Below are 25,078 nucleotides of genomic sequence, written 5' to 3' on the forward strand. Positions count from 1 at the left end.
GGACAGGTCTGTCACTGTATAACACTGGGGTACAGTACTGGTGGGGACGGGTCTGTCACTGTATAACACTGGGGTACAGTACTGGTGGGGGCGGGTCTGTCACTGTATAACACTAGGGTACAGTGGTGGGGGCAGGTCTGTCACTCTATAACACTGGGGTACAGTACTAGTGGGGACGGGTCAGTCACTTTATAATACTGGGATACAGTACTGGTGGCGACAGGTCTGTCACTGTATAACACTGGGGTACAGTACTGGTGGGGACGGGTCTGTCACTGTATAACACTGGGGTACAGTACTGGTGGGGGCAGGTCTGTCACTGTATAACACTGGGATACAGTACTGGTGGGGACAGGTCTGTCACTGTATAACATTGGGGTACAGTACTGGTGGGAACAGGTCTGTTACTGTATCACACGGGTACAGTACTGGTGGGGGCAGGTCTGTCACTGTATAACACTGGGGTACAGTACAGGTGGTGACAGTCTGACACTATAACACTGGGGAACAGTACTGGTGGGGATGGGTCTGTCACTGTATAACATTGGGGTACAGTACTGGTGGGGACGGGTCTGTCACTGTATCACACTGGGGTACAGTGCTGGTGGGGATGGGTCTGTTACTGTATCACACTGGGGTACAGTACTGGTGGGGGCAGGTCTGTCACTGTATAACACTGGGGTACAGTACAGGTGGTGACAGTCTGACACTATAACACTGGGGAACAGTACTGGTGGGGACGGGTCTGTCACTGTATAACACTGGGGTACAGTACTGGTGGGGGCAGGTCTGTCACTGTATAACACTGGGGTACAGTACAGGTGGTGACAGTCTGACACTATAACACTGGGGAACAGTACTGGTGGGGACGGGTCTGTCACTGTATAACACTGGGGTACAGTACTGGTGGGGACAGGTCTGTCACTGTATAACACTGGGGTACAGTACTGGTGGGGACAGGTCTGTCACTGTATAACACTGGGGTACAGTACTAGTGGTGACAGTCTGACACTGTATAACACTGGGGTACAGTACTGGTGGGACAGGTCTGTCACTATAACACTGGGGTACAGTACTGGTGGGGACGGGTCTGTCACTGTATAACACTGGGATACAGTACTGGTGGGGACAGGTCTGTCACTGTATAACACTGGGATACAGTACTGGTGGGGACAGGTCTGTCACTGTATAACACTGGGGTACAGTAAGGGTGGGGACGGGTCTGTCACTGTATAACACTGGGGTACAGTACTAGTGGTGACAGTCTGACACTGTATAACACTGGGGTACAGTACTGGTGGGAACAGGTCTGTCACTGTATAACACTGGGGTACAGTACTGGTGGTGACAGTCTGACACTGTATAACACTGGGGAACAGTTGCGGTTGCATCTTTCGGAGAACAATTTGTTTAGAAATATCTAAGTCTCTAAGAACATGAGAAATATCGAAGTCTCTCAGAGTAAGAGCAGGAGTCGGCTATTTGACTCTTAAAATCATTCAACAAAACTACAGTTATGGGAGCAGGGTTTTCAGAACCCCAAAATGTATCATGGAGTTCAACCAACCTCTCCCTTTAATGAATTGTTGCTTTTGAAGTACACGGCTGGTTCTCCAGGTGTGGTATTACAATTATGGACACTTGGGTTTTTTTTTTAAATAATTTTTATTGAAATTTTTCGATACAAACATTTACCCCTACTACATTTTAAATTATAACACAACAAATCCCCCCTGGAAAATCCTCCCCACGCCCTCCCCCGCGCGCACCCCCCCACCCTCCACCCCCCCCCCCCCCCCCCCCCCCGCGCTACCAGTCTAGCAACCAAACCGTTTTTCCCTTTCTGCCGATGGCCTCGGGCAGTCATTGCCCGCGACCCCCCGCTGACGTGCTCCCTTCGTTGCTATCCCCCCCCCCCCCCCTCCCTTCCCCCCCCCCTTTGACACTTGGGTTTTTAAACACAAATCAATGTTTATTCCATGAATTCAACTTAACCTTTTTAAAGAAACATTGGATCCCTTAACACCACTTACTTCAAAGATCACCCCCGAAAATAAGGCAACACTAAATAATCCCTCAATGTTCCTTCAAACCTCCAAAAGACTTAACACCTTTAAACAGAAACACATCAGGTTAAAGACATGCCTATTATGAGTTTAAATCACCCAAATGATTCAGAGATAGTCTTTCCTGGCAGAGATCACAGCAGATCCAGCTCACTGCAAACACAGACACACCCAAGCTCTTTTCCTCAAACCCCCCCCCCCCCCCCCCCGACATAGAACATAGAACAGTACAGCACAGAACAGGCCCTTCGGCCCTCAATGTTGTGCCGAACCATGATCACCCTGCTCAAACCCACGTATCCACCCTATACCCGTAACCCAACAACCCCCCCCCTTAACCTTACTTTTTTATTAGAACACTACAGGCAATTTAGCATGGCCAATCCACCTAACCCGCACATCTTTGGACTGTGGGAGGAAACCGGAGCACCCGGAGGAAACCCACGCACACAGGGGGAGGACGTGCAGACTCCACACAGACAGTGACCCAGCCGGGAATCGAACCTGGGACCCTGGAGCTGTGAAGCATTTATGCTAACCACCATGCTACCCTGCTGCCCCTAATCACTTCAGTAATATGTTCTGCCCCATTTCTTAAAGGTATATTGCTTAAACATTCATTTCTTAAAGGCACACTCACATGACAGCAGCCAATCATCCACCTCAAATCTATTATCTGATCCTATCTGCCCATCCCATAATTCCCTCAGTACCAAAAAACTATTGATCGGTCTTGCATATGACCAATGTCTGAGCATCCAGTGCTCTCTGGTGAAGAGATTTGCAAAGTTTTCCAATCCTTTGAATGAAGAAATTTCTCCTCCACTCCATCCGAAATGATTGTCAAATAGCCTACTCCTGCTCCTACCCTTATTCTGAGACTCTGATCCGGAGTGTTTCACACACATGCTTGTTTTTCATTTTTAGTACCAATTCATCAAATATACTTGTTATGTATCTGGGATTACATTCCTGCTGGCCCAACAACACGTGATGCATAATGACGTCAGCAGAGTATTTACGCTGGCTTTGGACAGATCACCACCTTGATTGTGTGAGCAACATCTTTTAATAACTCGCTCATCGTGTTTTACAAGAATCCAGAGTGTGGGCACCTTCATACCGTTACTTTTTGTGGCAACTAAGAAATATAATGCAACCAAAAACATTAAAATAGTGTGGTGTTTCAGTTGGCCAATTCTGTATCATGTACTGTAGGTAACGTAGACCTTGGGTAGAGAGGGGCCAGTATCTTGGGGGGTGAGAGCATTCACCTGACTTGTGATTCAAATAGATGTTCAAGTTCCCAATGCCTTGGATCAACATGCCTCCCTTGACCAAATCACCATTTTAAAATAGGTTACTCTGCTGGGTCACCAATTTTGACACAACACTGGTCTCTAAACGGCAAAACAATTGCTGTATTTGCATATGGAACGCCCACCACAGCATCCGAATATCTCTTGGGATGTTTTTGGTGTGCTAAATTGTTTTACGAATACAAGCCTTTTCATCGATCCAGAGAGTCATACAGCACAGTAGGAGGCCATTCGGCCCATCGTGTCTGGGGCGGCTGTATGAAAGAGCTATCCAATTAGCACCACTCCTCCTGTGCTCCACAGCCCCGTTATGTGTCCACTGGATATTTCGATCTCTCCAATTACTATCGACTCTGCTTCAGCCGCCTTTTCATGCAGCCCATTCCAGATCATAACTTGCTGTGTTTCTTTCTTAACATTGGAAAGCAATCTCCTCCCCTGTGTTTCTTCTGAAGATTACCCAAACTCTGGTGGTCACTGACCCACCTGCCGCTGGACATAGTTACTTCTCGTTGATTCAGTCAAAATCCCAAAGTTGGAGTGCCATTTGATTGAAATTTAATATTTCTGTTCTGCATTCCCTCCTCAAACCTTTCAATAGTTTTCTCAGGCCTGTGGGCTCCTGTCAGGCATCTCTTTGAAAGATTTGCTCCATTTTTGATTAGCTGATCAGGGTTCCAGGAGGGGAGTTTAAAAAGCACTTTCCCAGTCACGTGATGCTTTTATCACGTCTTAAATGTTCCAAAGTACTTCATCGCGTACCACGACAAGTTTCAATATAGGTCAATGTCGAACGATACACCGTGGGTCGGAAAATTACGAGGTCCCTTAGACGTTAAATGTTGAAATGGGATGGCGGAGTGGGGGCATCTATGTATATCTGTACCCCAATCACTCAAAGTGATGCTGGTTATATGGCAATTTAAAATAAATAAATAAATTTGGAGTACCAAATTCATTTTTTCCAATTAAGGGGCAATTTAGCGTGGCCAGTCCACCTACCCTGCACGTCTTTGGTTTGTGGGGGCGAAACCCACGCAAACATGGGATAATGTGCAAACTCCACACGGACAGTGACCCAGGGCCAGGATCGAACCTGGGATCTCGATGCCGTGAGGCAGCAGTGCTACCCACTGTGCCACCGTGCTGCCCTATGTGGCAATTCAAAGGTGAAACAATCTGAGCACTCAGATTGGTTTCTTAGATTAGACCTGAAAAGCTAAGAAGTTACCTTAAACTTCTTATAGACTCTTGGTTGGACCGCATATTGAAAGTTGTGCCCTAGTCCTGGTCACATGTGCTGTGGAATATGGAGGCACTAGGCAAGTTTCAAAAAAGCTTTATTAGGGTGATACCGGAACTGCACGTTTGTAATTACCAGGATAAAACCCAAGATACAGGGGCTCTATTCTTCAGGAAAGAGAAGGCTGAGGAGTGGCTTTGATAGGGTAGACACAACGTGAAAGGGCAGTGGGAAGCCGATTTAACAAAAATACTGTGCTGTAAAAAGAGAGCTGGTATTTTTTCCACACCTTTCACTGCCTGAGGATCTCCCACGGCACTTTACAGTCAATTAGATTTTTTTTAACTGTATTCACAGTTGTAAAATAGGAAATATCAAACCTATTTCCTGTCTGATAAGGCAATGTAAACATTTGCATTTTTCGATTATATTTTACAAGTGAAATTACCTGCCAACTAAAATGAAACTGAAACAGGTACGTAATGCCAAACGGGTAATTGTTGATTACCCAGAGAGCGATGCGAATGTGGGACTCTGTCGGTGGAAATGATTGATGAATACTAATGATTTATTTAAAGGGAGCTGGATAAACATGAGGGAGAAAGGAATCCAAGGGTATGCTGATGGGGATAGATGGATGGTTAGGGCAAGGCTCGTACGGAACATAAACACCAGTCCAGATGGGTTAGGCCAAATTGCCTGTTTCTCAGTCATTGGTTTACAGCACAGACCTTACAGCCCTTCAGCGCACCGTGTCTACGCCGGCCATCTGTGCTGTAAAGCTGTTTCGAGTTGGGGAGACGCACTAGCGGCTCTAAATACGAGGGAGTCACTTGAATCCAATAGGGAATTGAAGAGAAACTTCTTTACCCAGAGTGGGGTGAGAAAGTGGCACTTGCTTGTGCAGCGAGTGGCTAAGGCGCATAGAATTGATGCGTTTAAGGAGAATCTGGCGAAACATGATGGAGAAAAGAATAGAAGGAAATGATGGATGGGTGAAATAGGTTGCAGCAATGTCGTGAGGAATATAAACACCGACATAAACCAGTTGGCCGAATGGCTCGTATCTCAACTGACGTATGTTGTACTATTAATTACATTTGAAGGGAAATGTTTGGTCATTTGTGACTTTTCCCATTGGAATCCCAATTGCCTCATTAAGATGAACCACTATTTAATTATTTTTGGAGTGGGGCGCGGGCAGTGTTATTTGAGGAATTGATTTGGCCAGGCTACGGGATGAATGTCCCTGATCCAATATGTCTAAACATTGAACACAAAAGCTGATAGAGCTTCAGTTTTACCATCTGGGTATAGCAGTGCAGCCATTATTTTGCAGGACTTGTAAAGGTGCTGCTGGTCGCCAGCCAAGCAGGATTCTTTGGCGAGCGATTAGGGAGGTAAAGACAAGATGTCGGCCCTCCTCCCCATGAAGAGTTCTGGCTAGTCTGATACCCCAAAGACTGCCACTTTCGGGCTTTGCTCCACTCTCCCCTCTACAACCTTGGACATTGCCTCAAAGAAGGCAGTCCAGAACCTGACTAATCTGTGGCATGCCCGGAACATGTGTGTGTGGTTGGCCAGTCCGCACTGGCACCGTTCACATTTGTCCTCTACCTCCGAGAAGAACCTGCTCATTCTGGTTCTAGTTGGGTGTGCTCTGTGTACCACTTTCAGTGGAGTTTGCCCTGCTCAGCGCTTAACTCCAGATTCCCCACCCTAGTTCTTCCTCTCATTTTTCTTGTCTTGTCCAGCAGGAAATGTGCCTCTTCTAACAGTCGTCCATACATGTCCCTGCAGCTCCCCCACCCACCCAAGTTGCCTGAGTCCACCAGTTCCTCTATCATTGCGTGTCTTGGCTCCCATGGGTATGTTGACGACTCCTTGCAGAGGAGTGTTTTGATTTGGAAATCTAGTAGTTCATTCCCGTTGGACGGTTACAGCTTTTTTGTCAATTCCTCTCGCGTCATCCGTGTGGCACATTCTCCCCATGTCTGTGCGTTTCGCCGCCACAGCTCAAAGATGTGCAGGTTAGGTGGATTGGCCACGCTCAATGGGGTTAAGGGGTTGGTGCGGGGGAGTTGGCCTAGGTAGAATGTGTTTTTGGAGGGACGGTGTAGACTCGGTGGGCTGAATGGCCGCCTCCTGCACTGTAAAGAATCTTTGGACTTTATCCACAATCCTGAGAAAATGACCTGGACAGCACTGGTTCAAGTCACTGGCAATGTGTGAGTGTTAACAAAATAAATAAAAACTGAATATGAAAAGTGCACATGATTGTTGCAAAAACCCAACCAGTTCACTCTTTGGGAAGAAATCATGTTGCCGTCACTCAGTCTGATCTCCGACCTCAGTTCGACACCATTGTGGTTGAGTCATATCAAACCACTCAGTTATATCAAGCCCCAGGCAACTGGGGGTGGGGGGCAATAAAATTTGCAGCCTGGCCATCATGAAACAAATTTGATTTTTTTTAATATAGAAAGTGCCAACACAACTGTCTACTTGTCCCTCAATCAGCATGGATCCATGCCTTGCATTTTTCTTGTGCAATATTTTCCATGATTATTTCACAAATTAACTAACGTGCTGCAAAAAAAAAACAAACAACTTGATTTGCCGTCATCGCAACCACTTGGCTCAGAATTCAGGCTCTAAGCCACTCATCCTGCAATTGGATAAACTGGGGTCAAATTATACTTAATCAAATTGGCACAGAAAGAAGCCAGCATGGTGGCGCAGTGGTTAGCAATGCTGCCTCACGGTGCCGAGGTCCCAGTTTCGATCCCGGCTCTGGGTCACTGTCCGTGTGGAGTTTGCACATTCTCCCCGTGTTTGCATGGGTTTCGCCCCCACAACCCAAAGATGTGCAGGGTAGGTGGATTGGCCACTCTAAATTGCCCCTTAATTGGAAAAAATGAATTGGGTTCTCAAAAAAAAAAAAATTGTCACAGAAAACATCTATTACACTCTCTGACAAAGGAAGAATTTAAATTCAATACAGTGCCTTCCATGACTGTGTTTGTAACCAGTGAGGTTTTTTTTGGGGGGGGAAATGTAATCACTGTTGGAAAATAGGCAACGCCATTTGTCCATAGCAAGCTCCCACAAACTGCACAGGGATAATCACCAGTCATGCTGGTTAAGGAATTAATATTAGCCAAGGACATGGGGAGAGTTCCTTTTTGTTTTTCTTCGGAATATTCCTCCGGGATTTTGTACACTCCTTTGAGAGACCAAATGGGATTTTGGTTCAACATCTCGTCTGAAAAACGGCACCTCCATTAGGCCTAATTGATGCTGCTTAGTGAATTTATTTTATATTCTTTATCCTATAAAATCTGTTTCCCCGCCCCAGACCCTGCAGAACGTTCCTCAATACTGCCTGCTGATGTACAGACCGTTTTCAAGCTGTCAGGCATGTTTATCGGTCGATTAATGAACAGAAGACAGTGCATTGCAGACAGCTCCTCCCTTCTGCTCCCAGGAGCAAAGCCATCTCGAGTTTGCCTGATGCCTCCCCACTCCACAGTTACTCAGCTTGTGGGTGGACAAACCGAAGGGGTGGATGAAAAGCATGGATGCTGTGCCCCTTCACAGCTGCTCGACCTGACCTTCTGTTTTATAATGGAGTTGGAAAATGCCCAAAGCTATTGCACACTAAGCTCCTAGCTCAGTATAAAGAATCCAGAACTCCCGTTACAAAGATAAGTATCAAGGAGCCAGCTCACTCTCTGCATATCTAGTTCATTCCTCCACAGAAATTGTGATCAGTAAAAGTGACTGTCAGATAGTCAGGACAAACCCAACGACTTCACTATGTCTTGGGGAACCTGTGAACCTCGCTAATCAATCAACCACTCAACTGTTTCAAATTCCAGGCATTGGAGATGGTCAATAAAACTAGCAGCCAGGCTAGCAATTCCTTGCATCCCAAGAACAGATTTAAAAAGAAACATCTCGTGTCTATGACCTTCCTCAGGCTTTCAACCTTCCCAGATTTCTGTTCCCCCAGTTCCCGCCTCTTGTGCACCCTCAATCTCGCTCCTCCATTGGGAACCGTGCCTCTACCTGCTGAGGCTTCAAGCTCTGGAATTTCCTGACTTAAATCTCTCAATCTCCTAATATCCCGATATCTCCTCCTGAGGTTCAGTGTCAAATTTTGATGGATAATGCACCTATAAAGCATGATGGGACGTTTTTAGTGTATTTTGGTACTATAGAAATTCCAGACTTTTTATTCCATTTAGTATCCTTTTAACGTTTTTGTGGTCCACTCTACCCTTGCAAGGATGAAACCTGATTTATCCTCCAATTCACTGAGGCTGTTCCCTTGCTGGGCTCGGTAAAAAGTTTGGTGTTCTCCGTGGTTTGAGCAGAACTGAATGCCGCACACGAGGTGCAGTCCCCTCCGAGACTTCTAAATAGATTTTGTGTGATTCCTCCTCCTCCTCTTCTCTCTCTCACTCTCTCCCCCCACCCCGGAACTGAACTTGCCTATTTGTGCTTGAAGCCATAACAGTTGTTTCTATGTTTTGCTGCATTATTTTGTCGACATTTGTTTCCTTAGTTACTTGCTTCACATCTGACCCCCAAAAAAAGGAACCTTTTTGGCCTTCAGTTACTAAAAATACAACCTTATTTATTTTCCCATATTGGGGCTGTTGTATTCAGGGACTTTCTATTCCACAGAATCCTGTCCCAACATCATATTGTCCTGCAGGGTGTGATGGGAGCGGTTTGGATTGTTTCCTATTTAAATCTCTGCATCCTATTCCATTGTACCTGCTCAACCTAATGACGTTTTAATTTGCGATTCCGTCCTTTAACATTTCTTTTTTCAAAGGCCGAGGGTGTATTACTGTGCTGTACTTGTGCTTGTACTTTCTATTGCTTTTATTAATGACCTGTTCTACAAACTTGTAAAATAACTGGTAGACAGAGACCAGGTCACATCGGAAATTCCCCATCTGCCTGTGAGGGTGGCTGTGAACACGCTCATCATTGCCCGGGAGAAGGAGATGGAAAAAGATCCCTGGTACTTGTTATAACAGAAAAAGGCAAAACTCAAGTCCATCATGGCCAGATTAACTGCTGTTTGCTGAGAAACTACAAAGGCTTTCATTGTCCTGAAATGTGAGCCATTGCATTATTTCACTGTTTGGACCTTTTATGGAGGCTAATTTTTATTTATTTTTGAAAAATATTTTTAGTCAAGAATTTTATTCTATAAGAAACAAAATATTCAAACCAACTTTCCAGTATTTCAAAAATACAAAAAATATTGCTGACGTCACACCACCCATCAAACCCAGTTTCATACCAAGACTATCTCCCCCCCCCCCCCCCCCCCCGCCCTGAAAACCACAAAGAAGACCCTACTGGACTGACCAAATCCACCCCCCCTCATCAGCTGACGGTAGCGAGCTGCTTAAAAAGCTGCCACCTTGAGTAAAAACCAGCCACTGACCTTCTCGTGGCATATTGTTTGATATCCAGGTGCAGAAAGTCTACCAGGTCCCCCACCCAAGCCGAAGCATTAGGTGGTGCCCAGGGACCTCCACCCAAGCAAGACTCTCCTTCGGACTATTAGAGAGGCAAAGGCCAAGACATCTGCCGCCTTCCCCTCCTGCAGTCTCGGCAAGTCCGACACTCCAGAAATGGCCATCGCCGGGCACAGCTCCACCATAATCCCTGACATTGTTTCACAATAGAAGACCAAAAATCAGCAACCTGGGGCAGGGCCAAAAAGTGTGCATGTGGTTCACCGCCGGCCCCCCTAGAACACCGCTCACACCTATCTTCAACCCCTGAGAAGAACCAACTCCTATCCACCATGGTCAAGTGCACCCTATGAGGGGTGGCACAGTGGTTAGCACTGCAGCTTGCAGTGCCGAGGTCCCAGATTTGATCCGGGCCCTGGGTCACTGTCCGTGTGGAGTTTGCACATTCGCCCCGTGTTTATGTGAATTTTGCCCCCACAACCCAGAAATGTGCAGGGTAGGTGGATGGCCACGCTAAATTGTCCCTTAATTGGAAAAAATGTATTGGGTACTCTAGTGCACCCTAGCGCACGTGGAGGTGAAGTTGACCCTATGAAGAGCCTCAACCCCCCCCCTCCCCCCCCACCCACCACCAAAGGCCAACCCCAGCTCGTCCTCCCACTTCCTCTTTACTTTTTCCAGCGTTGCCTGCTCTGTCACCTTTCCTCTTCTAACTTGTGCAAAGATAGGACTCTATCCATAAGCAAAGGCGCTGACATCAAGGGAAACAAAGGAAGCTCCTTGCGTTAAAAACTCTTGCACCTGCAAATATCAAAATACATTCCCTCTTGGGAGTTGGAACTTCTCCACAATCTCATCCACACCAGAAAACTCCAGAAACATAAGCACTGAACCTCTCCAACCCCTGCTTCTCTCATGCCCTGAGCGTTGACTCCAGACCAGACGGCACATTCCCATGGTGCCTGCTAATCAGCGCCCATAGCGACATAGAGCCTAATTGAAAATGCTGCCTGAATTGACCCCAAAGTCTGGGCTCAACGGGAATCTTACTGGAGAGAACGGGAGAGGAGCAGTACCAAGAGCCCTCAAACATTCTCTATACAAGAAACCTCCTCCTCCCGCCCCCTTATACAGTCCGAATCCTTAAACCACCCCCGCTCCTTTATCAGTGTTTGCCGCCCGTTAATACATCAGATTAGGTAGTGCCAGCCCGCCCGACTGTCTATCCCTTTGCAAAATGCCCTACAAACCCGAGGGGTCTTACATGTCCAAACAAAAGTAGATATTAACTTATTGACCCTATTAACTTATTGACCCTATCAATAAAAGTCTTGGAAAGAAAGACTGGGAGACACTGGAACAGAAATAAAAACCTGAGTAGAATATTCATCTTCACTGTCTGTACTCTTCCTGCCAATGTCAAAGGAAGGGCATCCCAGCTCTTCAAATCAGCCTTCAACCCATCCACCAGACTGACCAATTTAAGTTTAGGGAGCAAGGCCCAATCATGGGACACCCAAATTGCCAGATGCCAGAAACTAGTCCTGGCCGGACGAAACGGTGCCAGATGCCAGAAACTAGTCCTGGCCGGACGAAACGGTAGCCTCCCCAAATCGGCTTGCCTCCCCGGGGAGGGCGGGTCACCAGAAAAAATTCACTCTTGCCCAGGTTTAACTTGTACCCTGAAAAGGAACCAAACTTCCTCAGCACCTCTGTAATCTCCCCCACGTTGGACAGAGGTTCCGTAATGTATAATTACATTGTCTGCACATGGAGAAACACTATGCTCCCTCCATCCCTGCTCTTATCCCCCTCCACTTAGTAGACGATCTCAGTGCAATGGCCAGTCTCAATTGCAAAGGCAAACAGCAATGGAGATAGTGGACACTCCTGCCTCATACCCCTGTTCAGTTGAAAGTACTCCGAGCTCAGGGAATTGGTATGGACACTCAAGGTGGGGGCCCTGATATAAAAACCTAACCCAATTCATAAATTTTGCCAAAAAAACAAATTCCCCCTTAATCTCAAAGGTGCCTCCACTCAACCCGGTCAAATGCTTTTAGCGCGTCCATTGAGATAATTGCGTCCATTGAGATAATCGCTCTGGCTTGGCCACTGAGCAGGGTGTCAGCACCACATTCAAGAGTCTCCTAATGCCGGCTCACAGCTGTGGCCCTTAACCAATCCCGTCTGTTGCTCTAAAATCACTGCCAGCAGGCATGGCTCTAAATGAGTTGCTAACAGCTTTGCATCAGCATTTAACAGAGAAATGGGTTGGTACGACCCACACTTGGTGGGATTTTTGTCCTTTTTCAAGATGAAAGAGATCAATGCCTGCGTCAGCGTGGCTGGCAACACTCCCCAGGACAGAGAATCATTGAACATATCCAGCAGACCTGTGAACTACTTATAAAATTCAATAGGTAATCCATCCTGACCTGGTGCTTGGCCCCTCTGGATTAACCAGTTCATGACCTCCTCCTCGTGTCCAATTGGTGCCTCCAGATCCTGCCTCCTTTCCCGTTCCACCTCCGGGAAGGTCAACCCCCCCCCCCCGGAATAGAAGCCAACACCTTCTTAATGAATTCCGTGTCATCCCAACTCCGCGCTTACATATGACCCCAACCCACCGGCGTGCCCACTAATATCCCACTAACTATTACATATCTCCTTCCTCAGTCCACCTTAATGTTAACCACAGAAAAAGACACCCTTTTGTTAATCAGTACCGTGGTCCCCTGTATCTTAATATCAAAACTTAGTTAAACTCTTGCCCCACCCATCCTTTCCTCAGTCTGGTTTGTTCCCCAGGCCCCCCACCCCCACCCAGCTGAACTGCTAGCGGGGTAACCCTCGTGTAAAAATAAAACTCTTTCACACAATGGATCAACAAATAGCCAAATTTAATAGCAAACATTATAGGATGAAAACAGCACCATACCCAAATCCCCTCGCCAAACAGGAAACAACCCCCAAATTCACCCAGATACAACCCTCACCAACAAGCCACAGAACACCACCTCCCCCACTTTACAACCATCCCACACGACAGTACGGATATAGAAGTACTTGAGAATGAGAGAGCAAGACTAAATTCCTCAAACACTTCAGGTTTCCCCCCCCCCCCCCCCCCCCCTAATCTGTTTCTTAACAAAGTCATTACTATTTTGATGCACGCTTCTGTTGGCGCATCAAAATGATAAGTCTCTGAAGTTAACCCGGAGATGTGCGGGTACACCATCCCAAAATGCGCGCTGCTCTTGTGAAGTGTTGCTTTAGCCTTATTAAACCCCCACGTTCTTGCCAACTCTGTCCCGACGTCCTGACATATTCTGATAGGCCGGCCCTCCCCACTACACTCCCGACTGTCCTTCACCCATCTCGGCACCCATTCCATATCCAGATACTATGGGAATCGGTCTATAATCGCTCGTGGTGGCTCCCCCCGATCTGGGCTTCTGTCTCGGCGACCAATGGGCCCAGTCCAACACAGGAGGGGTCGAGAAGACCACCTCCCCCAACAACTTTCCAAACACTGTAGAAACCTAATCAGTGGCGCTTGTGCTTTCCAGTCCCTCCGGCAGCCTCTGTTGTCTGGAGCGATTCTCCGGTCATCCTTGGCCTTTATAGCTTTTTGCACCTCCTCCAGCAATGCCATCTCTGCCTCCAAAGAGACGATCCGATGGCCGTTATCAGTGATCACCTCCCTATTCGTCGCCCCCTGTACCTCCCAGCCGCTGATCCAACCCGACCAAAGTTGCATGAATAGGTGCCACAAACCCCTCCGCCGCCTTTATCGGATCCTCAGCAACTGCTTGGCACTGTTTCCTAAATACTCCTGACAAGTCCACCATGTTCTCGGTCGTCCACTGAGGGGGCAACGATGCCACTGAGACTTCTGTCATTTTCTCTCCTTCTGAATCGGGCGAAGATTCCTTGCCCGGTCTGTGCCTTGTGCTGTACCCACCTGACCTCGGGCACCAGAGGGGATCTATTTCTGTCGAACTGTACCGATTTTCTTCCCAAAAATCATCTGATAATCCGGAAAGGATCCAAAGTACCAAATCCCCAGGCGGGAGCCACGTAGTGTGCAACTGCTCACCTCCTAGTCGCCACCAGAAGTCTGTCTAAGGCTGATTTTAAGTGGCCGAGAGCACACAGACTGTTCTGCCTAAGAACTGCCTGTCCTTTGCTGTATGTGTTTGAAGCGTTGGGGTATTTTTTTTTGTTGGCCTAGAGGTACGTGTGATAGCTATCCTTTAAATTTCCACACAGCAAGCCCCCAGCCCATCATTCTGCGCTAGGTACAGAATCTGGCCACTCATTCCTTTGTAATTTTATTAATCTGCAGATTTATTTCTTAATATATCCATCTTCTGTTTAATTAACCTTTGCATAAATTCTACCATAGAACAATTTGCTACAAATATGGACAACATTTTGCATGTCTGAAAAATCGTTGGCAAATCAGCAGTGAAATTGGAGGTTAAGAGACACATTCTGGGAGAGTAATGCGTTGAACTGCATTCTGCTGAGTTTGAGCCTGAGAAAGACTATTTGAAAGAAAATACACAAAGTTGGATACCAGACCAAGGGAGGGAAACTATGATAATCAGGGATGAGCAAGAGGCCAGATTGATCTCGGAAGGTTGTAGGGCTGCAGGAGGCTACAGAGATGGGGAGGGGGGAGATTGTGGATGAATTTGAAAACTCGGATGACAGCAGCAGGAACATATCTTTGCAAACCTCCAGGTCCACAATTTAAACTTGAGGAAAACCAGTGAAGGGAAAACACAACTTGTCTAGACTTTACGGGGTGGCTGCAGACTATTGCGCTATTGCTTTCTAGACGCTCTGCTCATCAATGCTCAGGGTGCCTTTATCACTGAGATTTCAAAGCCAGTGGTTTCTATTAATCCTATGTTCTTCTGCCACAATCACTTACCTGCTGACTGTATTTCAGGAGTTGCAGAAGCTCGGGCTAGGCGATGAAGTGGATCTGTATGTGTACGAGATTCCAGTAGAATACCAGAAGGTCCTGGATTTGATTCCTTCTCTCTGGAAACGGCATAAGCCCCAGGTCAGGTACATTAATAATCACCTTCCAATCATTTGATCAGCAGGCCTGTAGCAACCACACAAGCCCTGGCCAGAATGGGGGTGATTGAGCCATTTTTCTGTCAATTACACTTCATGATTGAACTACTGAAGGTGACTGGATTGAGTGCAGGTGCCTAAATTGTGTTCTGTTGCTAACCTCCTTTCACTGCATTTGACTGGAGAAATCACCCTCCTTTTATTAGGAGACTTTGCTGCAGTTTGTATTGCGAGTTCCATTGTCATTAAAATAGACTCTTTGCTGTGATTCCCACCAAAAACCTTGCCCCAACTTAAAATCATTAGCAGGTACAACAATAGCAATACTTATTATTGAATTATCCTGACTTTCCATGTCAAATTTGTCTTTGCAGTTTTGTCTGGTTTTGGGGCTGTGAATCCCACCATTCTAGTTGGCCTATGGAGGCTCAATGTCTGCATCTGATTGGTCCCTGGTATCACCTGATTGGAAATTTAGAAACTTGTTACAGTGTGATTGGCTACCATTAATTTTTTCTCCCTCGTGTTCGCTCTGCTGGCCAACTTTTTTTCACTGATCTACGTATGTTTCAATAAGAACATTGAAATCATTAATTCAGCTATTTTATATAAATATGTAAACTAATTTTCAACCGCTCCCCATCATGTTGCACAGATCTGATTGGTCTTTAATCAGAACCAATTTTTCACCGTCTCTCGTTCTGTAGCTGGTTCCAAGTGAGTGCCATCCGATCGAACCTCTGTTTCAGACTCGAATCCCAGGAATTAATCCCCATAGTCTCTGTGTAGTCAGGTTCCCGTTGTAATAATGATGATAATGATAATCTTTATTATTGTCAGAAGTAGGCTTACATTAACGCTGCAAAGAAGTTACTGTGAAAAGCCCCTAGTTGCCACATTCCGACGCCTGCTCGGGTACACAGAAGGAGAATTCAGAATGTCCAAATCACCTAACAAACACATCTTTTGGGATTGTAGGAAGAAACCGGAGCACCCGGAGGAAATCCACGCAGACACAGGGAGAAAGTGCAGACTCCGCACAGATAGTGACCCAAGCGGGAATCAAACCAGGGACCCTGGTGCTGGGAGGCAACAGTGCTAACCACTGCTACCTTGCCGCTCATTACCTTCTGCCTAGACCTTGCACTGTACTTGTTCAAAGGCAACAAAGTCACAGTGGCCTCAACCAGGGGCTGATTTAGCTCACAAGGCTAAATCGCTGGCTTTGAAAGCAGACCAAAGCAGGCCAGCAGCACGGTTCAATTCCCGTACCAGCCTCCCCGGACAGGCGCCGGAATGTGGCGACTAGGGGCTTTTCACAGTAACTTCATTGAAGTCTACTCGTGACAGTAAGCGATTTTCATTTTCATTCATTCATTTCATTCCCTTTCTAAGGATCAATAAGAATTCCTGGAGTGTATCCCTGCTTTCAGGATTTCATCACGAGCAAGGAGCAAAGGGGAGTGTGAGCCATACAGGAAAGTAGAGATATGCAAGAGGTGGGTAAAAACACCTCGATGCCGGGCAGTACAGTGGCGCAGTGGTTAGCACTGCAGCCTCACGGTGCCAAGGTCCCAGGTTCGATCCTGGCTCTGGGTCACTGTCATGGTGGAGTTTGCACATTCTCCCCGTGGCTGCGTGGGTTTCGCCCCCGCAACCCAAAAATGTGCAGGGTAGGTGGATTGGCCACGATAAATTGGTCCTTAATTGGGGAAAAATTAATTGGATACTCTACATTTATTTTTTTAAAAACACCTCAACGTTGTTCCATCAAACATGCTCAGAGTATGTACAATAGAGCTTGATGTACAGTGTTAAGTTCCCTCTGCCCTGCCCTGGTAGGTAGGGAGGGTCGTTGTGGGGATACGAGTGTAGGGGAGAGTTTTGATAGGGTGGATGAAAGGTGGGGAAAGCATAGGGAGGTAGTTATTTCAACTGTTTTATGGGCCAAGATAAATGGACCAGATGATCCTTTCATGCACATCAGCTTCTTATCAATGTTCATAATATTTTTCATTGTAGTTGTTTATCCATGTTGGAGTCTCTGGAATGGCCACCACCGTGACACTGGAGAAATATGGGCACAACCAGGGTTACAAAGGGCTGGATAATCGATGCCACTGCCCCGACAATCACTGCTGCGTCCAGGGAGGACCCGACTGCCTCGAGTCCATCATCGACATGGACATTGTGTGTAACAAAATCACTGACCCGCAACTGGATGTGGTTATTTCCGTCTCCAAGGACGCAGGAAGGTAAGGGAACCACAGGATGGCAATGGTCAGGGACTTTCTGAAGGAGGCCTTTTTAGCAACATGTCCCACAGAAATAACCAAGGAGGAGATGGACGAAGTAGAAATTGGGCATAGAAAGAAAAATAGAGAACTAATCGAGCACAACATTGAACGGCAGAGGTGGATAGAAGGGTTTATGAAAATGGGCGAATGGACTGAAGTCATCTTTTGGCTCCTGTGCTTTAGTAATGGGAGGTGATCAGACCCGTTTAAAGATTTGAGCTTTAAGGAGGCTTTTGACCTTTGGGAGAGTAATGCAGGGTGGTGGGATATGGTTTGAATTTAGGGAGTGAGCTTGGGTGCAGGGAGATGAGGCCTAGTTTTAACCGAAAATCCATTAATTTAGTTGAAATTGGACCCATGATGCCTGAAGGTGGTCCGTGATGATAAAGCAGTGAACCAGAATTTAAAGCGTTAATATTGAGAGATTTGGGGGTGCCTGATGGGACGTTTATCAAAATTAGGTGTAACAGGTCCCTGGAGGATTTGGATAGAGATAGAAAATGAAGTTGAGTGATACCTGGAAACCTTGGTTACCTCGATGCTTATTGTGTGCAATGAAGTTGAGATGACGATCAACCCATGATCTAATTCAGGGGCAGGATAGGACCGCAGGCTGAATGGCTCCTATGTTCCTAAACAATGTAGAAGCAATGAAAGCCAACATAAAGTTGAACTGCATTAACCAAAAGAGTAGAATAAAAATCGAAGGAAGTCATGGTGGCACAAAATGCTCTTCGACTGCACCTTGAGCACTGATTTTAATTCTTGGCTCTGTGACAGAGGTGGTTTAAGAAATGGGAGGAGTCGGTGTAAAGCTTGTTCCCTGGTGCTAGAGTTTGGAGTTATGACCTGGAGATTAATTTTGGATTTCAGCCATACAAGGATCGCCTGAGCACTGATTGTTCCAATTGATATAATCGGAGAAGGGTAATACAGAAAACTACGGGCAGCACGGTGGCATAGTGGTTAGCACTGCTGCCTCACGGCGCCAAGGGCCCAGGTTCGATCCCGGCTCTGTGTCACTGTCCGTGTGGAGTTTGCACATTCTCCCCGTGTTTGCGTGGGTTTCGCCCCCACAATCCAAAGATGTGCAGGGTAGATGGATTAGCCACGGTAAATTGCCCCTTAACTGGAAAAAATTAATTGGGTACTCTATATATAAAAAAAACAATATAGAAAATTACTTCATATCAAATTGCAAGCAGCGCCAAGAGGGTTCACTCCAGCTAAATGCAGATTTCATCTTTTTCTTCAATATGCTGCCAAGTATCCAACATGTGAGGCAACAATCCTCTAATCATTTATGAATCAGTTGGATGCTGGCTTGGGGAGAGGGATTTGAATCCCAAGAATTTGTCTTTTTTAGCTGCAATCATGCGATATAGGGATTAGCTGCAATCATGCGATGTGCAAACTCCACCACGCCATTGCATTCTTTTAATAGTTAGTGGAGCTTTACAGCAGTATTAGCAAGAGGGGCGTACCCCTTCGAACAAAGCCCAAGGAAATCGGGTTTTTAAAAATATCTTAAGACCCCGAATAGTGGTTCTCAAAATCATGAAGGATTTGGATGGAATTTTTTAATTCTTTCATGGGATGTGGGTGTCGTTGGCAAGGCAACCACTTGTTGCCCATCCATCCCTAACTGTTCTTGATTTGAGGGGCTTGCACCACTTCAGAGGGCAGTTAAGAGTCAACCACATTAGGGTGGCACAGTGGTTAGCATTGCTGCCTACGGCGCTGAGGACCCGGGTTCGATACCGGCTCTGGGTCATTGTCCGTGTGGAGTTTGAATATTCTCCCCATGTCTGCGGGGGTTTCGCCCCCACAACCCAAAGATGCGCAGGGTGGGTGGATTGGCCACGCTAAATTGTCCCTTAATTGGAAACAAAAATAATTGGGTACACTAAATTTATTCTAAAAAAAAGTCACCCACATTGCTGTATTCCGGAGTCACATGTAGGCCAGACCAGGTAAGTATGGCTGATTTCCTTCCCTAAAAGATGTGGACAGTGGGAGGAAACCGGAGCACCCGGAGGAAACCCACGCAGACATGGGGAGAAAGTGCAAACTCCACACAGGCAGTCACCCAAGGCTGGGATGAAAGCGGGTCCCTGGTATTGGGAGGCAGCAGTGCTAACCACTGTGCTAATGTGCCGCCCTCTGCCACTGTGCCATGTCTAGCGAGTTGTGATTTGGAATACACAGCCTGAAAGGGGGTACACAGCCTCCAGGGGTGGTAGAAACAGATTTATTCACGTTCAAAAAGAGAATTTAATAAATGCTTGAAAAGGAAAAATTTGCAGGGAAATGGGGTTAATCAGCTAGCTTGACCAAAAAGCCAGCGTGGGCACAATGAGCCAATAGCCTTCTGCTCTCTCAATAATTAGAACCGTAAGAGGCGTCAGTAGAGGAGCTGAAAACGAAGTGGGAGGGGGAACTGGGGGAACAGATCGAAGACGGGACATGGGATGATGCCATGGAGAGGGTAAATTCTTCCTCCTCATGTGCGCGGCTTAGCCTCATCCAATTCAAGGTGCTGCATAGGGCCCACATGACTGGGACGAGGATGAGTAGGTTCTTTGGGGGTGAAGATAGGTGTGCCAGGTGCTCGGGGAGTCCAGCGAACCATGCCCATATGTTCTGGGCATGCCCGGCATTGGAGGAGTTCTGGAAGGGGGTGGCGAGGACGGTGTCCAGGGTGGTGGGATCCAGGGTCAAGCCAGGATGGGGGCTCGCGATCTTTAGGGTTGGGGTAGAGCCGGGAGTGCAGGAGGCGAAAGAGGCCGGTGTGCTGGCCTTTGCGTCCCTAGTAGTCCGGCGAAGGATTTTGCTACAGTGGAAGGACGCGAGGCCCCCAAGCGTGGAGACCTGGATCAATGACATGGCGGGCTTCATTAAGCTTGAGAAGGTTAAATTCGCCCTGAGAGGATCGGTGCAAGGGTTCTTTAAACGGTGGCAACCTTTCCTCGACTTTCTGGCTCAACGATAGGGTACTGGGACAGTAGCAGCAGCAACCCGGGGGGGTGGGGTGGGGGGACGTTGATTATGTTGGCTTATTTTATTTAAATTTGATTTATCTAATTTTAATTTATGGTTAAGTTCTCTTGTTTGGGGGGGGGTGTTGGGGGAATGTGATACATGTGATGTTACGGTATGGGGGGAATTGTGGGTGTTATGGGGCTGTTAGTTGCATATTACTGCTTTTTGCTATACTTGTTATATTTTCTGTAAAAAATTCCAATAAAAATTATTTTAAAAAAAATAATTAGAACCGTAGAAACCACAGCACAGAAGAGGGCCAATTGGCCCATCCTGTCCATGAGAACTCAAGGACACTTTGGTGCCCTTTCTAATTCCATCTTCCTTACAGACCCATAGCCCTGCAACTTTCAGCACTTAAGATGCAGATCCAGGTACTTTTAAAAAAGAGTTTCTGGTCTCTGCTTCCTCCACCAACTCGAGCAGATTATTAATTTAATTTAATCAGATTCTGTGATAAACTTTGTCTCGCTCTCTCTCTCTCTCCACCCAGATACCTCTGTGATTTTACGTACTATACCTCACTTCACCTGAGCCATGGAAAATCCGCCTTCATTCACGTTCCTCCTCTGGGGAAGCCGTACACGGCCGAGCAGCTCGGGCGGGCTCTCCAAACCATTATCGGAGCAATGCTGGGTGTGCTGGAACGTCCCAATGCCAAGATGAACTGCCGGATGGGGCACTGAGCTGTCTGGATTTTGGGAGTGAGGGCGAGAAGATCTGGCAGCAAAAATGATTTTCTTCTTTCTTAACTGTTGTGGGATGGAACCCCGATTATAGCTGCCATTGTAAAATTCACCTGTTCCGGTGTGGGAGGGGCAATTGAGTGGGGCCGGAACCTGTATCTTGGTAACATTTTCTTGGGTGGGGTGGGGAAACGCGTGCACCATATTTGTAGCTCGGATCCCCACGATGCTGAGACTGTGCGAACTCCAGAACACCACCCCCTGGACTGGTATAACGAGTTCACATACACACTGTGATACATTTAATTCTGTGTTCAACTTTTTATACTATGTTTTCAAATGAGGCATTTCTGGTTAAGCTGTTTTAATCTGAGCCTGGTCTCACGACTATATTTTTGAATTTTTTCAGGTTCTTTGGTAAATCTGTCACTTTCTTTTTATTCTCCCTGTCTTGTTCCCTCTGTTCCTGTGGCGTGCATCTCTGTCACTTGCACACATTATCTTTAGTTTGCGTGCTTTTTTTTCTCACCAGTGCTGTCGCACATGTTCTCTTCTTAAAATCTCACTTTTTCTTTTTATTTTCTCCTTTTGCGTGCTCTTTCTCTCTTTTAAAAAAAAAAAAAGTTCTGTTTCAGAGAGATGATGCTTAGGCATGTCTGGAGTAAAAAAGGACAGATGGTCATGGAAACTGAACTTTGATCACTCTGCTGAACTTCACCCCGGAGGCTAAAAAGCCCCCCCCCCCCCCCCCCCCCCCCGAGGCTGGATGCACTTAGGCACTTAGATATTATCATTGCTCAAAGGAGAACACGTGCTCACAGCATACGTATGCAATGTTTGCTTTGTACTTCAGTCAGTTTTGACTAGATTTTGTATCTCTTTAATAAGGTTTGGGCTAAACTAATCATAGCTTAGATGGTTTTAAAGTAGGTTAAAAGAATACAAAAAGTATTCGTTAATAGATTTTTAAAAACTGTTTTGAGACCGTTGTTATTTTGATAGCCATGGATTTCGAGCCCGAGGTTGGCAGCAAGCTCATAAAACCCCAGCCCTCTTCCCTCCCTAATAGTTATGCTCCCCTTCATCTGGGTCTCCCCCAATGACCATGTTAATGATGGGTTCTTGTTGGGTTTCAGCACTGTTCTCACCCCGTTTGGCGTCCGACTGTATCAGGGAACCGGTCTATCCCTTGAATGATTCCAAGGGAAACTTGGCAATTGGCCATCTGCAACTTGATTGACAGTGGGATCTCCTTGTGAGGGGGGCATAGCATTTCAGGCACCATTTCCCAGCGGGCAGTCCTCTGGGGAGCTACTCCTAATATTGAAGACCTCTGTTAGATTTAGAGCACATGTTCTGCTCTGACGTGTTTTAAGGGGAGACTAGTGTGACTGAAACTGAATAAGCTACTTATTCTTATGGCCTCCTTCCATCCTTGGGTTCCTTCTGAACTTCGCTCTTGTACCAGAGGAGGATCCTGGTCCCTTTGCGCCTGTCCCCACCATGTGTGCATCCCGCACCATAATTAAGAGCTGGAATTCGATGGGAGCTTGGTACTCCCAAGTCAGCTTGTTCCACTGACCCTGCTCAAATAATTTAATATTGGCTCCCTACTGGAGATTTCTCCATTGCCGCATACATTCCTGAACTGGTTTGTGGCGTGAGGATGCATTTTGATGTGATGAAACAAAATAATGAATTATGTTGGTTTTTATCAAAAAAATGTTAAAGGGTGATATAATTGTGGAATAAATTATGGGGGAAGAACAAAGTGAGGAGTTGGGACCAGTTCTCTTCTCTTTCCCCCCCCCCCTCCCCAAAAAGAGCTAGCACGGGAACAATGGGCCGACCAGCCTCCTCCTCATATCATTCACTAATTCTATAAAGTCAATATAAGTGGAGGCAGGAGACAGGTGGATGAGCTTCTGGTGAAAGATATGATGCAAAGGTGGATTTTAGATGATTACGGTGAGGAGATGGATCGTTGGGTTAGTCTCTGAAACCCTGGTGGATTAGCTGATGAATTTTTTCCTGCTCCATTATACTTTCTTGGAACCTCTGATAGATGAGCCTTGATGACGAGAGATGGGATTTTGAGCCATGGCATAACCTTGGTCTCTGAAGCTAATGTGCAGTAAAGTTACCCCATAGCCCGTAGAATTAACAAGAAAGTTGTTCTTGAGTAGGTTTTGATTGTAGTTGAGTGATTTGCAAGGTAAGTTTGACGTACTGAATTTGTAATACTAGACAATGTAAATACTGTACTGTAGGAATATATATATATTAAAGGGACTGCATTTAAACTTAGAAACCAGCAACTTGGATTTTTGTAGCACCTTTTTAACATAGTCAAAAGTCCCAGGATGCTTTGTGGAAGTTTTAGCAGACAAAATATATCATTGAGCTGCACAGAGAAACTAGTAGGTTTTAAGGGGCATCTTCAAAGAAAGGGAGGTGGAGTAGTTTGGGGAGGGTGGTTGGGGGGGGGGGGGGGGGGGTGAAATTCCAGAGTTTACAGGCCAAATGGCTACTGATGGCCAGGCAAAGGAAACTGGGAACACAGAGGAGGCCAAAATTGGAAGAGTGCTGAGATTTCGGAGAGTTGTCTAGCTGAGGAGCTTAGTTAAATGGAAGAGGGTCGAAGAACGAGAACAAAGGGTCGAATGGTCACTTCCTTGGAAGCACCAGGTGACATTTCCTGATTTGAAAAAAAAAGTCAGATTTAAAATGCAAAGCTTCTTAAGAATTAGCTCAGTCTGTTTTTTAAGCTTGATTTAATAATTTTTCTATTTATAACGACTTGCAAGTTCCATTCTCTCTGCCCCCCCCCCCCCCCCCCCCCCCCCCCCCGGTCACCCTTATGCTGTAGTGAGATGTATTCATATGAACGTTTCTTGCAAACTCAGAAGCAGAAAAGGAAGGAATGGGATATTATATAAAGGGTGATGGAGTGTGTTTCTTCTGTAACTGGAGAAGAAAAAAATATTAACTTTTTGTAATTCGTTTGTTTTGGACCTTAAGTAACTGCACTGCATTCATGGATTTCTCAATTCATGGATTTGTCAATTTCTTAACTTTAATTTTCATTGGAATGTACTTATTTGACTTGTGGGGTGCACTTGTCATAGTGACATAGATGACTGTCTACTTCATGTAGTATTCTGCAACCTGGGCCCTGTCCTATTTTAGAATCATAGGAATTTTGAAATGCAAGGTCTATCTAGTTCACTGCCCAGGGAGTCACGTGATAAACAATAATGGAGTGATTAACTCTAATCATAGCCATCAATCTACCAATTGGAGGTAGTGTCTCAAAACCGGCAACCTCTGGACCAACGCTGTCCATTTCAGACCTTGCCCCAGACGTTGGGTTGGGCGGTTCGGGTCAAGCTGGGTCGGGTGGAGTCGAGGGTCGCTCGGAGCATGGGAATAGACCAGTGCACCAGTGCACAAGTGGCGAAGAGGAATGGCGAGTCAAGTGCAGCACTGCACCCAATGCAGCACCTATTGATGCATGTGGCGTTCTTTAAACATTGGTTTTCAGACAACTCTAAAGCTTTTGGACAGCTGGATTTGATGTACTGTCATCTCTACCTAGAATTCACTGCCTGAGGAGATAGTGGAAGTAGATTCAGTAGTAACTTTCAAAAGAGTTGGATCTACCCATATGAAGGGAATGTTCGCAATGCTATGGGAAGGTAGTAGGGGGTAGTGGAACTAATTGGTAACTCTCGAGCTGGCACAAGAACAAAGGGTTGAATGGCCACGTCCTGTGCTTGTTGATTTTGATTCTAATTTGTCTGCAATAGACAGACATCACATGA

At 46.3% G+C, this 25,078-nt stretch overlaps 1 protein-coding gene across 1 annotated transcript in view; it reads left to right on the plus strand.

Moving 5' to 3' along the window:
- Positions 1-24,095, plus strand: part of pgpep1 (pyroglutamyl-peptidase I) — a 52,607-nt gene extending 28,512 nt beyond the window's left edge. The window contains exons 3-5 of the mRNA XM_038776912.1: positions 15,096-15,212; positions 17,252-17,484; positions 21,062-24,095. Of these exons, the coding sequence (XP_038632840.1) occupies positions 15,096-15,212; positions 17,252-17,484; positions 21,062-21,254 (543 nt within the window). The 3' untranslated portion in view covers positions 21,255-24,095. The remainder of the gene's footprint in view (positions 1-15,095; positions 15,213-17,251; positions 17,485-21,061) is intronic.
- Positions 24,096-25,078: the final 983 nt, after the last annotated feature.

This window comes from Scyliorhinus canicula, chromosome 18, assembly GCF_902713615.1.
Source record: "Scyliorhinus canicula chromosome 18, sScyCan1.1, whole genome shotgun sequence".
In the NCBI taxonomy this organism is placed as follows: domain Eukaryota; kingdom Metazoa; phylum Chordata; class Chondrichthyes; order Carcharhiniformes; family Scyliorhinidae; genus Scyliorhinus; species Scyliorhinus canicula.